Below are 16,517 nucleotides of genomic sequence, written 5' to 3' on the forward strand. Positions count from 1 at the left end.
TCAGTCTATTTTGAATTCTTCTCCAAAAAGGCACGAGCTATACCAAGTCTAGTTTGACCTTAAAAGGCATACAAAATAAACATAGCAACCAGTCAAAACAATACTAAATTGTGACTAATCTACATTGCAAAACTAGATTTTGGAATATTTTTATAACATTGGGATATGGCCAAGGGGCGCACAGAGGCCACGGTGTGCTCTCACCCTCTAATCCTTTCTGTAATTAACACATTAATCCTGCCTAAGTGTATTAAACTGTCTCTTACCTGGCCTCTGTACTCAAAACAAGTCCATCTGGGCTACTTTGCAGTCAGCTGGCTCCTCCGGCTCCTCCGTGGGTGTCAGGCATATCCCTTGACCTCAGGGCAGAGGAACAGTCTACTACACCTTGAGGATTCTACCTTCAATCCAGAGTCCTTGGGGGATATTAGACTACAATGCCTATCAACCCCAATTCAGCATGGTATTTAAGGAATATGGGAGTTGTAAGTTAATTGACTTTCTTGAGGTGCAGCTGCATCAGGCATTCTTCTGGCCCTCCAGGTGTTTTGGACCTCAACTCCCACAATTCCTAACAGCCAGGAGTTGAAGTCCAAAATACCTGGAGGGCCGAAGTTTGCCCATGCCTGAACTGAATCAATGCAGATTGCCATCCCTGCCATGGCTCAATGCTATGGAATCCTAGGATTTGTAATTTGGTGAGGTACCAGCACTCTTAGGATGAGAAGGCTAAAGACCCTTTAAAACTACAATTCCCATGAGTGAGCACTGAGCCATTAGAGTTAAACTGGTGCACAGATTCTATAATATAGATCAGGCATGGGCAAAATTCGGCCCTTCAGGTGTTTTGGACTTCAACTCCCACAATTCCTAACAGCTCACTGGCGCAGCATGTTAAAGCGGTGGGCTGCTGAACTTGCAGACTGAAAGGTTGCAAGTTCAAATCAGGAGAGCGGAGTGAGTGCCAGTTGTTAGCTCCAGCTTCTGCCAACCTAGCAGTTCGAAAACATGCAAATTTGAGTAGATTAATAGGTACGGCTCCGGTGGGAAGGTAATGGCACTCCATGCAGTCATGCCGGCTACATGACCTTGGAGGTGTCTACTGACAACGCTGGCTCTTTGGCTTAGAAATGGAAATAAGCACCAACCCCCAGAGTAGGGCACGACTGGACTTAATGTCAGGGGAAAACCTTTACCTTAACTTTACATCAACTAGGCTTCATGGTGTGGAAGGCTGCCCCATATTAAGGGTATGCTGGAAGAAAACAGTCCCAATAAGGAGGCTCTGGTAGCCCCACAACTGTTCTACTTTGGGCAAGACAATCCCAGTCAATCCCCAAGTTTTCAGATGATTTTAACATGTCTCAGTTTTTCTTTCTTCTGTTCTCCCTCTTTGTACTCAGCTATTTGAACAAAGGAGAGAAAATCTTGCTCTTCCCTGCAAACTCAGCCAAATGCAATCTTGCTGCAATCCCTCTTAGCTTCTGTTTTCTTCCTCATTAATAACGTTTACCATCTTGGCCACACTCTGATTTGGCTCAGCCACAAGTATTCCAATTTTCATCTGGAAAATGCTAGAGGTTCTGCTTTAGCCTTTTAAGAAAGATTTGTTTCACCTGCCATCCTGGTTACTTAATTCTACCACTGCCCACAAAGATGTGTATACAGATTACAGTTAACCTTTCACATTTGCAGATTTGACGATTTTGGACAGGATTATTCACAGATTTGATCAAAATGTTCCTTCTATGAATCTCTAGATAAGGAGCCTCCAGTGGCTCAATAGGTTAATCCCTTGTGCCGGCAGGACTGCTGACTCAAGTCAGCACAATGTGAAAGGTTAACTGTAATCTGTATACACATCTTTGTGGGCAGTGGTAGAATTAAGTAACCAGGATGGCAGGTGAAACAAATCTTTCTTAAAAGGCTAAAGCAGAACCTCTAGCATTTTCCAGATGAAAATTGGAATACTTGTGGCTGAGCCAAATCAGAGTGTGGCCAAGATGGTAAACGTTATTAATGAGGAAGAAAACAGAAGCTAAGAGGGATTGCAGCAAGATTGCATTTGGCTGAGTTTGCAGGGAAGAGCAAGATTTTCTCTCCTTTGTTCAAATAGCTGAGTACAAAGAGGGAGAACAGGTTGGGTTGCTGTACTGAAGATTGTCAGTTCGAATCCGGGGAGATCACGGATGAGCTCCCTCTGTCAGCTCCAGCTCCCCATGCGGGGACATAAGAGAAGCCTCCCACAAGGATGGTAAAGACATCAAAACATCCAGGAGTCCCCTGGACACCATCCTTGCAGACAGCCAATTCTCTCACACCAGAAGTGACCTGCAGTTTTTCAAGTTGCTCCTGACCTGAAAAAAAAAACTCTAGATCAAGCATGGGCAAACTGGCTGTTAGGAATTGTGGGATTTGAAGTCCAAAGTACCTAGAGGGCCAAAGTTTGTCCGTGCCTGATCTAGGTCCTCCAGTGCGTTGTATGGCCAACTTCTGCCAGAAAAGTCATGCTGGAGGATCTAGAAATTCCTAAATAGACCAACTCTCTAGGAATCTCTAGGCCCTCCTTCCTATAGAAGTGGTCCCTGAGATAAAAATATATATGTGATGTTTTCATTATTTGCAGTTTTTCACTTTGTGCCCATGCTCCTAACCCCAACAATTGCAGAAGGATGAATATAGTTTGTTTTGAATGGAAACGGAGAGGTTGAAATGCCTATTTACATCACTAGATCTCATTACTTCTAGGGCTGGGCTCTCAAAGTATTATTTGCAACTCTTGCAATGATAAGTGACCTGGTGATATGTAATCGGGAATAACATTCCTCTTGTAGGGCACTAGAGATTGCCCATATACTTCAGCAGAAGTCTTGATCACCTGTCAATATTGACTTATACCTGTGTTAATATTTGAGGCTATGGCTTTCTGGAGCATATTTACCACCTGTTGACCCAGACTTGGCACCAAATTTCCGACAATTTAAGATGTCAAAAAGCATTTACATATACTGAACTATGGTTTCTGCATTCCCCATAGTAACCTAAAGCAATGGTTCTCAACCTGTGGGTCCCCAGGTGTTTTGGCCTACAACTCCCAGAAATCTCAGCCAGTTTACCAGCTGTTTGGATTTCTGGAAGTTGAAGGCCAAAACATCAGGGGACTCAAAGGTTGAGAACCATTAACCTAAAGCATCTTTCCTAATCCAGCATGCTCTGAATATGCTATGAACAACCCTCATCATTCTCTAAATAGTATGCAAGTTGCAGTCCAACAGAGTTAGCAGTCATTAGGCTGGGGAAAGCTCTTCCAGCATTAAGGATAACAAACTGACAGCTCAGAGCAACAGTAACATATTTGCAATATGTTTGAACTTCCTTATTGCTTTAGTAAAATATGGGATTAATCACAGAAGGACAGAGGAGGACCAAACAACTTTAGAGACAGTTGCAAAGGCCTGTTTTCTCATCCTACTCAACCAACTTGAAAATGAAATCAAACTCTTGGATGGTTCATTTCCACACAAACACCATCCACAAACTATTTACAGTAGAGTCTCACTTATCCAACATTCGCTTATCCAACGTTCTGGATTATCCAACGCATTTTTGCAGTCAATGTTTTCAAGACATCATGATATTTTGGTGCTAAATTCGTAAATACAGTAATTACTACATAGCATTAATGCATATTGAACTACTTTTTCTGTCAAATTTGTTGTATAACATGATGTTTTGGTGCTTAATTTGTAAAATCATAACCTAATTTGATGTCTAATAGGCTTCTCCTTAATCTCTCCTTATTATCCAACATATTCGCTTATCCAACGTCCTGCCAACCCGTTTATGTTGGATAAGTGAGACTCTACTGTATTATTATTTATTTATTTGCCATATTTATATCCCATAAAAACATGAAGTAAGATTAAACGTTGGATAAGTGAAAATGTTGGATAATAAGAAGGGATTAAGGAAAAACCTATTAAACATCAAATTACATTATGATTTTACAAATTAAGCACCAAAACATGATGTTTTACAACATAATACAGAACATTGGATAAGTGGAAGTTGGATAAGTGAGACTCTATTGTACATAAATAAAACATAATTAAAATACATTCCAATGTTAAGACACATCATTCAAAAGCAAGGTCTGAGGCCACTCCATAATCAATTGCACTAAGCATACTATTAGTTTTGGGGAAGTAAAGTATAGCCTATCATCCACACAAACTCTCTGGGGCCCCTATATGATGCACCTTGTGCTGTCTATAGGCCCCGAGAGGGCTTTCAAACCCTAATATATAATCAACCCACTGTATTCATGAGTCTATGTCCAAAGATTTCACCATACAGGGTTTGAATTTTTTAAAAAAATCCAAAAAGAAACCTTGATTTTATCATTTTATACAAGGGACACCATTTTACTACATACACTATGTAACAAAATTTTAAAATTTTTCTGTTCCTGGTTTGAAAGTGTTACCGTGTTTCCCCGAAAATAAGACAGTGTCTTATATTAATTTTTGCTCCCAAAGATGTGTTAGGTCTTATTTTCAGGGGATGTCTTATTTTTCCATGAAGAAGAATTCACATTTATTGTTGAACAAAAAATTTTTTATTATATACTGTACAGTAGTTGTCATCACAAACCAGCATAACCAGACAAATTGTGAATCCTATCAAGAATTTATTGTTACTACCATTATTTCCATGTACAACTGGTATGTACATTTACCAATCCTGCATGCTCTGGTGTTCTGTTCATTGGGCATGCTTCCAAACAAAAACTTTGCTAGGTCTTACTTTTGGGGGAGGCCTTATATTTAGCAATTCAGCAAAACCTCTACTAGGTCTTATTTTTCAGGGATGTCTTATTTTCAGGGAAACAGGGTATTCCTGTTTAATTGTGTGATACTTCCTTTGAAAGTAGTTGTTATACTCCATAAACTTCATTTTTTGTGGCTGCCACAAACTATGAACAAGACTCAATGAAATATTCATTGAAAAACTAGAGCAAAATGTGCTGCAGGATGTCCCTCAAAAACCTTTTCCATGTTTTTATGATAGAACCAATTAGAAAATGACATTTATAACTCAGGAACGAAAACTTTGTTACATCGTGTAATGGGACTTGTGCATCCACAGATTTGGGTGTCTATGGGAGTCCACAGATACCCGCAGAAGATCACAAGGACCACTGTAGTTCCTACTAATTTGGTTTTTTTAAAAAAGTTGCTGGGCTGAAAACATATAGTGAAAGAGTCTCTTACAGCTCCTTAAAGATCCTGCAGGGCTTTGTCATTAAAAAATAAATAAATAAATAAATGATGGGCTGCACAGTAGTTGCAATCCTTGGATCCCAGTGAGAAGCACAAGTAGTTTCCGGACCTCTTGGCATTGTTCACCTCTGTATTTGGCAAAGGGAGGCAACTGCCTCAGACAGAGAGGAAGCAGCAACATTATTTTCCATGCCCTTCCTTGATCTTTGCAGCATTGTTTGGGCCACTGTGACCTGCCCTTACTTCTAGCAATGTGACCTGGAAGGTTTTGCCCTGCCTCTCAACTCAGCTGAATAATTTGATAGTCATTTCTGTAGAGAGATCCTTCCTAGGAGTTCGATCAATGACCTGAGATAACCAAGAATTTCCTTCCAACTGATGCTGCTTTATCTATCCACATAATAAAAGTGAAAAATGTGTATGTGTGTATGTGGCGGAGGTGTTCACTTACACAGACAGCCTCCCACCTCCACAAACAGCTATTGTTTCCACTTAGCAGAAGACACCCTTGGCCCTCCCTCCATTGACAAGCAGGTCATAGTGAACTCCATGAACATGTAGCCCAAATCCTGCCAGGGTTCTCCACAAACACCATTCTGCCCCCCACCCAAGTGAAGGCTTTCATGCAGGGACAATTTCATCCTAGATGTTCTGTTTTTCCTGAAGAACAGGACATCCCAGGGTTTCTTAATTTGCATGACCCCACCCATTGCGTCTTCCTTAACCCTTTCCTACCCTTTCCTATGGCACACAGTTAACAGAGAAATTAATCAGCAACTGAACAAGAGGTTTGGGGAGAATTCACCATGATTTACAAGAGTTGTACTTGACTTACATCCAGAGAGGACTGTTAACCAACCAATGATGGATCTGGACCAAGCTTGCCACAGATGATGGGACTTGCAGTACCTTCACTGATACTGTGACCCCCACCGACAATGGACTGGGACCAAACTTGGCACAGAGAAGCCCCATGACCAACTGAACCTACTGCAGGGGTTAGTGGGATAAACCTTGATTTTGGGAGTTATAGTTCACCTACATCCTGAGAAACTCTGACACCCACCGACAATGGACTAGGACCAAACTTGGCACACAGATCCACATGGCCAACTGTGCATACAGGCCTTCTCTGGGGGTGATTGACCTCGGATCTGGGAGTTGTAGTTCACCCCTATCCAGAGAGCCCTGAACCCAGCCGACTACAGTTCTGGACCAAACTTGACACACACACCCAACATGGCCAACTATGAATACTAGCAGGGTTTGGGGGTGATTGCTCTGGGAACCTGGGAGTTGTAGTTCACCCTTATCCAGACAGCACTGAACCCAGCCAACGATGGATTTGGACCAAATTTAAGTGATATTACCTAACATCTCAAAACAAGCAATGTTTTCTTCTAATAACCCTAGCACCGCCGGGTCCCCAAGCTAGTAATCATAATAAAAAAGAAACTCCAATTGGTAAACAGAAAGCTAAAGGATAGACTGAATTCAGGGGCTCATTTTCATGATACAATTATGATACTTTACTTTATCTCTCGTAAACTGACACGACAGTATCCTATAAAGTTCAGGGTCTTCTAGTTTGGCCAGGCTCTACAATCAGAATATGAATTGTGTGATATTCCAGATCATAATGGACTGCAACTCCAAGTATTTTTCATGCTTTACTGGTGCTTAGGATTGCTGGAAGTTGTAGTCCAACAGCATTTGGAAGTGATTCTTATTGCTGTGCTAGACCTTCCTGGCTGAAAACTTTTAATTTCCCCCTCCTACACCTCCAGGGCTGGACAAGGCATCAATGTGGAATTACAGAGCTACAATTGTATAGTGTGAATGGGCCCCAAGGCAGAAATCAACAACAGTAGACTCACTCCAGCAGCATTTTCACACTAGCAAAATATGACCCTGCGTCCTATGGAATCTTGAGGATTGTCATTTGGTGAGGAATTAGAGCTCTCTGGTTAAGAATTTGAAACCTGTTGTTATGTGCCTTCACATACTTTCTGATTTATGGGGAACTTAAGGTGAAGCTATTACTATGTTTTCTGGAGAAGAGAGAGTCTCCATGGCTGAATAGGGATTTGAGCCCTGGTTTCCAGATGCTTGGGCCTCCAACTCCCAGAGTAAATAATAATAATAATAATAATAATAATAATAATAATAATAATAATAATAAACAAAAGGCCACCCTACTGGGATCTGCACGCATTATCCGAAAATACATCACACAGTCCTAGACACTTGGGAAGTGTTCGACTTGTGATTTTGTGAAATGAAATCCAGCATATCTATCTTGTTTGCTGTGTCATAAAATAATAATAATAATAATAATAATAATAATAATAATAATAATAATAAGCTGACGAAACCATCGATCATATCCTCAGCTGCTGTAAGAAAATTGCACAGACAGACTACAAACAGAGGCACAACTGTGTGGCCCAAATGATCCATTGGAACTTATGCCTCAAGTACCACCTGCCAGCAGCAAAGAACTGGTGGGATCACAAACCAGCTAAGGTTGTGGAAAATGAGCACGCAAAGATACTGTGGGACTTCCGAATCCAGACTGACAAAGTTCTGGAACACAACACACCAGACATCACAGTTGTGGAAAAGAAAAAGGTTTGGATCATTGATGTTGCCATCCCAGGTGACAGTCGCATTGATGAAAAACAACAGGAAAAACTCAGGACCTCAAGATTGAACTTCAAAGACTCTAGCAGAAACCAGTGCAGGTGGTCCCGGTGGTGATGGGCACACTGGGTGCCATGCCAAAAGATCTCACCCGGCATTTGGAAACAATAGACATTGACAAAATTACGATCTGCCAACTGCAAAAGGCCACCCTGCTGGGATCTGCACGCATCATCTGAAAATACATCACACAGTCCTAGACACTTGGGAAGTGTTCGACTTGTGGTTTTGTGAAATGAAATCCAGCATATCTATCTTGTTTGCTGTGTCATACAACGTCGTTGTGTCAATAATAATAATAATAATAATAATAATAATAATAATAATAATAATAATATACATCACACAGTCCTAGACACTTGGGAAGTGTTCGACTTGTGATTTTGTGATATGAAATCCAGCATATCTGTCTTGTTTGCTGTGTCATAATGAAATAAAATAATAATAATTTTATTGATAAGCCATCCTATCTCCCTGAGGGGACTCAGGACAATTCACAACAAAAGATGGCAAACATTCAATGTCGTAATAAACAACAGAAGTCCTACCCAGCTTGTCCAAAGGCCAGGAATTCTGGGAGCTGAAGTCTAAAACACCTGAAGAGCCTCAGGTTGTGGAGGCCTGTGCTACACCCTCCTTAAATGAAAAATACCTGGAATTCACAGGACACAACCATGGCAATTAACATGTAATTATAGTATTATAATCAAGGAGTGTACAAAAGCCTCTAAAGCAGGTATGGGCAAATTTTGGCCCTCCAGGTGTTTTGGACTTACACTACCATAATAGGCTGTTAGGAATTGTGGGCACTGAAGTCCAAAACACCTGGAGGGCCATACCTGCTCTAGAATCTCAAACATCTCTTCAAAAACTGGTTAAGTAAACAGTACCAAGAATAATCATCTCCACCATACCTCACAGTTCAAAACTCCATAGCATACAGAAACTTGTAAACAAATCAAATCATGAACAAGAAATTAGGAATCTCCAACATCCTGAAATTGTAATTTCATGTAGACAAGGACCAGCCTCTGGTGACTTTGAGTGTGTTGGGCAAGGATGGGAAGATGGGCACTGGAGTCCCAAGAGGGCGACATATTTGGGGAAGGCTGCTTTAGGTAAATATCCTTAGAATTTTTGATTATACAAGCCCTGGTATCATAGATTGGAGAAAGATCGCTCTGGCAGCAAATCTCCAAAGATTTGCAAGAAGGTTCTAACTGCCATCTAATAGCAAAATAAAATAAAATTTATAAAATATCTCATACTCCCCCCCCCATCATTGTTCTCTCTCACACATCTTCCGTATTATGTTAATGAAAGTAAAAGAGCGTTGGAGGAAAATCAAGAGTTGATTTTAATATAAAAGAAAAAGAAGCTGAAGAACATAAAGATGAAAAAATCTTTGGTTGGAGTACAACCACACTGGACAAGTAATGCAATTTGACACCACTTTCGCTCGGAGCCGCAGTAGCGGAATGGGTTAAACCCTTTCGCCAGCTGGACTGCTAACCTGCAGGTTGGGTTGCTCACCTGAAGATTGCGGGTTCAAGTCCGCGAGATGAGGTGAGCTCCTGTCTGTCAGCTCTAGCTTGTGGGGATATGAGAGAAGCCTTCCAGCAGGATGGTAACACATCTGGGCATCCCCTGGGCAATGTCTCTGTAGGCGGCCAATTCTCTCATACCAGAAGCAACTTGTAATATGTTCTCAAGTCACTTCTGGCATGATTTTTAAAAAATCCCACTTTAGCTGCCATGACTCAATACTATGAAATCACAGTAGTGATTTAGTCTTATCTGGCAAATAATGTTAGGGCCACACCAATGTACAACTCCCACAATTTCATAGCATTGCGTCAATGCAGTTAAAGTGGTGTCGAACTTCAGTGTAGATGCAGACTTTGATTTAAGTACACTCAATTCCAAAGTTATGAACAAGATACTTTCTGTAGGTTGGTTCCTAAGTTGAATTTACAGTAGAGTCTCGCTTATCCAACGTAAATGGGCCGGCAGAACGTTGGATAAGCAAATATGTTGGATAATAAGAAATTAAGGGAAAGCCTATTAAACATCAAATTAGGTTATGATTTTACAAATTAAGCACCAAAACATCATGTTATACAATAAATTTGACAGAAAAAGTAGTTCAATACACAGTGATGCTATGTAGTAATTACTGTATTTACGAATTTAGCACCAAAATATCACGATGTATTGAAAACATTGACTACAAAAATGCATTGGATAATCCAGAACGTTAGATAAGTGTGTGTTGGATAAGTGAGACTCTACTGTATATGTAAGTTGGAACAGGTACATTTTTAAGTGTAACTCCAGCCATATATATATATATATATATATATATAGAGAGAGAGAGAGAGAGATGTATATATGTGTGTGTTTGTGTGTATGTGTGTATATATATATCATACATACATACATACATACATATAAAAGCTTTGTTTTCCTCTCACCTTCTGTCTCTGTGATAAGTAGATTTTGGAAAATTTAGCTTGTTGTGGAAATAAGGATTGGTGATAAAGCTTCAGTGGAGACCCCTTTCCCCTATGATAACTCTTCCAGGAGTGAAATTCCCTTCCAAGGGGTAGTTTTCCCTCATTCCCTGTTATCTCACCCCTGTTCTTTACTATTAGTCAGTTGTAAGTAAGATGTTTGTAACTCGTAGACTGCCTGTAGAATAATAATAATAATAATAATAATAATAATAATAATAATAATAATAATAATAATAATGTTGACAGCTGGCACAACAAAACATTGCATGGAAAGTTCCTTGACAAAATTGAAGGAAAAGCTGATAAGGAGAAGACCTGGCTCTGGCTCACGAATGGGACCCTGAAGAAGGAGACAGAAGGCCTGATCCTTGCAGCCCAGGAGCAAGCCATCAGAACAAATGCAATTAAGGCCAAGATCAAAAAATCAGCTGATGACCCAAAATGCAGACTCTGCAAGGAAACCGACGAAACCATTGACCATATCCTCAGCTGCTGTAAGAAAATCACACAGACAGAGGCACAATTTTGTGGCCCAAATGATCCATTGGAACTTATGCCTCAAGTACCACCTCCCAGCAGCAAAGAACTGGTGGGATCACAAACCTGCAAAAGTATTGGAGAATGAGCATGCAAAGATACTGTGGGACTTCCGAATCCAGACTGACAAAGTTCTGGACCACAACACACCAGACACCACAGTTGTGGAAAAGAAAAAGGTTTAGATCATTGATGTTGCCATCCCAGGTGACAGTTGCATTGACGAAAACAACAGGAAAAACTCAGCCGCTATCAGGACCTCAAGATTGAACTTCAAAGACTCTGGCAGAAACCAGTGCAGGTGGTCCCGGTGGTGATGGGCACACTGGGTGCTGTGCCAAAAGATCTCAGCCGGCATTTGGAAACAATAGACATTGACAAAATTACGACCTGCCAACTGCAAAAGGCCACCCTACTGGGATCTACACGCATCATCCAAAAATAAATCACACAGTCCCTAGACACTTGGGAAGTGTTCGACTTGCGATTTTGTGATACAAAATCCAGCATATCTATCTTGTTTGCTGTGTCATAATATAATAATAATAATAACAATAATAATAATAATAATGTAATGTCTTCTGTACCACACCTGCCACTGTTTTGCGAGAATCTTGCTCTTGATCCTTGAAGTCTGAACAGAAAAGGAGCCAAAATAATGGAACCCAGAAGTATGAAAGCCAACCAAACAATGTCAGGAGAAGGTACTCACGTGCCCAGCACCTCCCGGAATTCGTAAATCCCCCGGATATCTTCCGTCCTCTTCTTCCAGCTGGGCCCATCATCTTCCAAGGGCATGGTGCTTTCTGGGTCTAAAAACTGTGCCACCCAGTCCCCAGATGGTCTGGAGCAGAGGCAAAGGCAAATGTGGCAAACTCAGGGCCTAGAGAGATAAGAAAGGAAAACATTGGCTATTAAAAGGCTAAGTGTGTTGGATAATACAGAACATTGTATAAGCGAAGGTTGGATAATCGAGACTACTGTATTGTATATATTCATGTATAAGTCAGCTTCAAATATATCTATAAACTGAGGGCATGTTTTAGGCAAAATTACAGATTTTTATATGATCCATGGATAAGTTGAGGATTATTCCATGGAGAGGGGAAGGTGCCACTCCCATTCTGCAAGCCAGCTATTCAAAAAGCAGTTCTTTTGTGGAGAGGGTTGGTACTTGATGCACCTTTCAGAAAAGGAGAATTATTATTATTATTATTATTATTATTATTATTATTAAACTTTATTTGTACCCCGCTAGCATCTCCCGAAGGACTCGATGCGGCTTACAAAGGCCAAGGCCTCAACACACAATATAACAATACAAAACAAAAAGCAAATTAAAAACAATTAAAACAGTATAAACAACAAGCAATAACTATACGCTAAAACACAATAGAACTGGGCCGGGCCAGAGTAATGGGTACAAGATTAAAAGTGCTGATGTGACAGGTGATATATAAGGCTTATAGGGCAAGTGCAGAGTGCGATATACGATCTTAGTTCTAATAAAGTGCTTATGGGACTTGGTATTGGAGATTTCCTATTAATCTGGGAAGGCACATTGGAACAGCCAGGTCTTCAAGTTCTTTCTGAAGACTGCCAATGTAGAGGCCTGTCTGAGATCCTTGGGAAGGGTGTTCCAGAGTCGGGGGGCCACCACAGAGAAGGCCCTGTCTCGTGTCCCCACCAACCGCGCTTGCGACGCAGGCGGGATCACGAGCAGGGCCTCTCCAGATGGCCGAAGAGAACGCGTGGGTTCGTAGACGGAGATGTGGTCACGGAGGTAGGATGGTCCCAAACCATTCAGGGCTTTGTAGGTAAGCACCTGCACCTTAAATTGGGCTCGGAAAATAAATGGCAGCCAGTGGAGCTCCTTGAACAGGAGGGTTGACCTCTCTCTGTAAGGGGCCCCAGTTAACATCCTGGCTGCCGCTCGTTGGACCAGTTGGAACTTCCGAGCCGTTTTCAAGGGCAGCCCCACGTAGAGCGCATTACAGTAGTCCAGTCTGGAGGTGACCAAAGCATGGACCACCCCGGCCAGATCAGCCTTCGCGAGGTACGGTCGCAGTTGGCGCACGAGTCTCAATTGTGCGAAGGCCCTCCCAGACACCGCCGCCTGAGCCTCGAGCGTAAGCGATGAATCTAAGAGGACTCCCAGACTGCGGACCTGTGGCTTCAGGGGGAGTGTAACCCCGTCCAGCACAGGTTGCCACCCTATACCCCGGTCAGGATTACGATCGACCAGGAGGACCTCTGTCTTGTCGGGATTGATCTTCAGCTTGTTCCTCCTCATTCAGATAGACACAGCGGCCAGGCACTCGTCCAGCACCCGAGAGGCCTCCTTGGAATTAGGTGGAAAGGAGTAGTAGAGTTGTGTGTCATCTGCATAGAGGTGACACCCAACTCCAAAACTCCGGATGACCTCTCCCAGCGGTTTCATGTAGATGTTAAAGAGCATGGGAGACAGAGTAGAGCCTTGTGGGACCCCACAGCTCAAAGGCCAGGGGTCCGAGCAGGCGTCTCCCAGCTTCACCATCTGGGATCGACCCTCCAGGAAGGATCGGAGCCACGACAAAACCGTGCCCCCGAGACCCATCCCAGAGAGTCGTCCCAGAAGGAAATTTGATCGATGGTATCGAAAGCTGCTGAGATGTCCAAGAGAACCAACAGGGTCACACTCCCCCTGTCCAGCTCTCTACGGAGGTCATCCACCAAGGCGACCAAGGCTGTCTCGGTGCTGTGACCAGGCCTGAAACCAGACTGTGACTGATCTAGGTAGTTGATGTCATCTAGAAAGCCCTGGAGCTGGGAGGCAACCACCCGCTCCAGCACCTTACCCAAGAAAGGGAGGTTGGAGATTGGTCTGAAATTGTTCAACACCGTGGAGTCAAGGGAAACCTTTTTAAGGAGTGGATGAACCACAGCTTGTTTCAGGTAAGATGGAAAAAACCCCTGCTCCAACGATGCATTAATGATCAACACAAACCAATCAACCAGCCCCTCCCTGGCCGATTTAATTAGCCAAGACAGGCAAGGGTCCAGAGCCGACGTGGTTGCCCTCACAGCCCCAAGGACCTCCACCACGGTCTCAGGAAGAACAAGCCTAAAAGAATCCCACAAAATTGGACAAGCAGATGCCTCAATCACCTCCCTTGGCACTGTGGTGAAATTGGAGTCGAGCTCAAGGCGTATCTGAGTGACTTTGTCTGCAAAATGGTGTGCGAAATCGCGACACCGAGTTGCTGGGTCATCAAAAGTCTCCTCCACCACAGGTGGCTGAAGGAGTTCCCCAACGACCCGAAACAACTCCGATGATCTATTTGCTGCAGACGCTATACGAGTAGTCATATAGGACTCCTTGGCTGCCCGTATAGCCACGGTATACACCCTAAGAAAGGCTGTAGCCCGTGCTCGGTCAGACACGTCCCGAGAACTCTTCCAAGTGTGCTCTAGCCCCCTCCTCATATGCTTCATCACAGCCAGCTCCCCGGTGAACCAGGGAGACGGCTTGTCATGACGCAACGTGATGGGGCATTTGGGAGCGATCGTATCTATCGCCCTGGTCACTTCCCTGTTATAGAGATTGACCAAGACGTCGACAGGATCGCCAGGCTCCATGGAAGGAAGAACCCCAAGATTCCTCAGGAATCCCTCCGGATCCATCAGTCTCCTGGGGCGGACGATCTTAATTTGTCCTCCACCCCTGTGGAGATTTAGGGTCGCCGAAAGCCTAAAACTGACCAGATAATGATCAGACCATGACACAGGAAGGGTGTTTTGTTCTTCCACTCTGATCATTCCACTGTCCACCACAAAAACTAGGTTGAGTGTGTGTCCAGCCTGATGGGTAGGACCAGCTATAATTTGTGATAGCCCCATGGTTGTCATGGGAGAAGGCAAGGTATACTAGTCCCATCAACTCATGGGTAAGTCAATCCAGGTTTTTTGGGTTGATCTTTTGACTAAAATTTCTAATCTTATACATGAGTATATTGGGTATATGAAGAAAGATCGCCTTCCTGTGAAAAAAGGGTTTACCTATTCAGCAGATCTGTCTTTGGAGAAACAACTTGCATGAAAATGTAGCTGAGGTTGTTGTTGGTCCTGTTCCTGAAGTGGCCCCTGGTTAACCCTTTAACGCAGTGGTTCTCAACCTGTGGGTCCCCAGATGTTTTGGCCTTCAACTCCCTGCTGGTAAACTGGCTGGGATTTCTGGGGTAGTAGGCCCAAACACCTGGGGACCCATAGGTTGAGAACCACTGCTTTGAAGGCTGCTATGAGCCATGGACCACCAGCAAAACCTCAGCGGTACCAAAACAATGGAAATCATACTCATCCAAAGCAAACTGTCACATGGACATTAAAGGTTGGGGGGAGATGGGGGAATAGGCCTTAAGGACTTCTTTTGTTTAGCCTCAACTCACCCCTTCATTTTGCAATTTCTCTCCATCAGCCCGTAAGCATACTGCTCAGACTTTACCCTGTTTGGTAACATTACGGTTGTCCCTATGGCAACAGCTGTCGCTCCTGCAACAGCGAGAAACACAGCGCCTTCCTCTGCCCGACCCACTGTCTGCTGGGGTCAGAGAGACCTGCTCATATATTTTCACAGGTGGGCACTTCCACTGGACTCCCCCCTTGTCTTTTCCTGAGATTTAGGGTGCATCCACTGTAGAATTAATGCAGTTTGACACCACTTTAATAGCAATGGCTCAATGCTACAGAATCCTGGGATCTCAAGATTGATGAGGCATCAGTACTCTTTGGCAGAGAAGGCTTTTGTAAAACTACAGCCCCCAGGATTACATAGCCCTGAGCCATTGCAGTTAAAGTAGAGTCAAACTGCATTAATTCTACAGTGTAGATCAGTGGCTCTCAACCTGTAGGTTCCCAGGTGTTTGGGCCTACAACTCCTAGAAATCCCAGCCAGTTTACCAGCTGTTAGGATTTTTGGGAGTTGAAGGCCAAAGCATCTGGGGACCCACAGGTTGAGAACCACTGGCGTAGATAGACACATAATCAACATTCCCTCAGATATATGCAAATACTGACTTCTACATGAACTGTGTTGCACTGCCAAAGGCTGAAAATCCAACTATCATTTTTTTAAAAAATGCTGACGTCATAAAAATCCTCTTTGGAAAGATTTTGACAGTAGAGTTACATAATGCTGTTCCTCTTCCACTTCACCCCATAGACAAAGAAAGATCCGCTTTCAGTGAAGTTCTCGAAGGGCAATTGAAGTTCCACTTGGCTCAGATTCCTGCAATACAAGCAGCCGTGCTCAATGTACAGGACAGGGATACCCTGTAATATTCAGCCGGACAAATGGGACCAGGGTGTTTGCCCTTTGAAAAGAGAAGCCAGTATTGCTTCCTTCCCAGTAAAATTTACAGCCAAGGGACACACTTCCATGAAATGCTTTCTATCCATATCTATATCCATAATAAAAGTGAAAATATGTATGTGTGGGTGGCTG

The 16,517-nt window shown here is 43.0% G+C and overlaps 1 protein-coding gene across 1 annotated transcript in view; it reads right to left on the reverse strand.

The window, feature by feature from the left end:
- camk1 (calcium/calmodulin dependent protein kinase I) overlaps positions 1 to 16,517 on the reverse strand; it is a 76,485-nt gene that overhangs the window by 40,707 nt on the left and 19,261 nt on the right. The window contains exon 2 of the mRNA XM_062973743.1: positions 11,751 to 11,921. Within this exon, the coding sequence (XP_062829813.1) occupies positions 11,751 to 11,836 (86 nt within the window). The 5' untranslated portion in view covers positions 11,837 to 11,921. The remainder of the gene's footprint in view (positions 1 to 11,750; positions 11,922 to 16,517) is intronic.

Source organism: Anolis carolinensis, chromosome 2 (assembly GCF_035594765.1).
Source record: "Anolis carolinensis isolate JA03-04 chromosome 2, rAnoCar3.1.pri, whole genome shotgun sequence".
In the NCBI taxonomy this organism is placed as follows: Eukaryota; Metazoa; Chordata; class Lepidosauria; order Squamata; family Dactyloidae; genus Anolis; species Anolis carolinensis.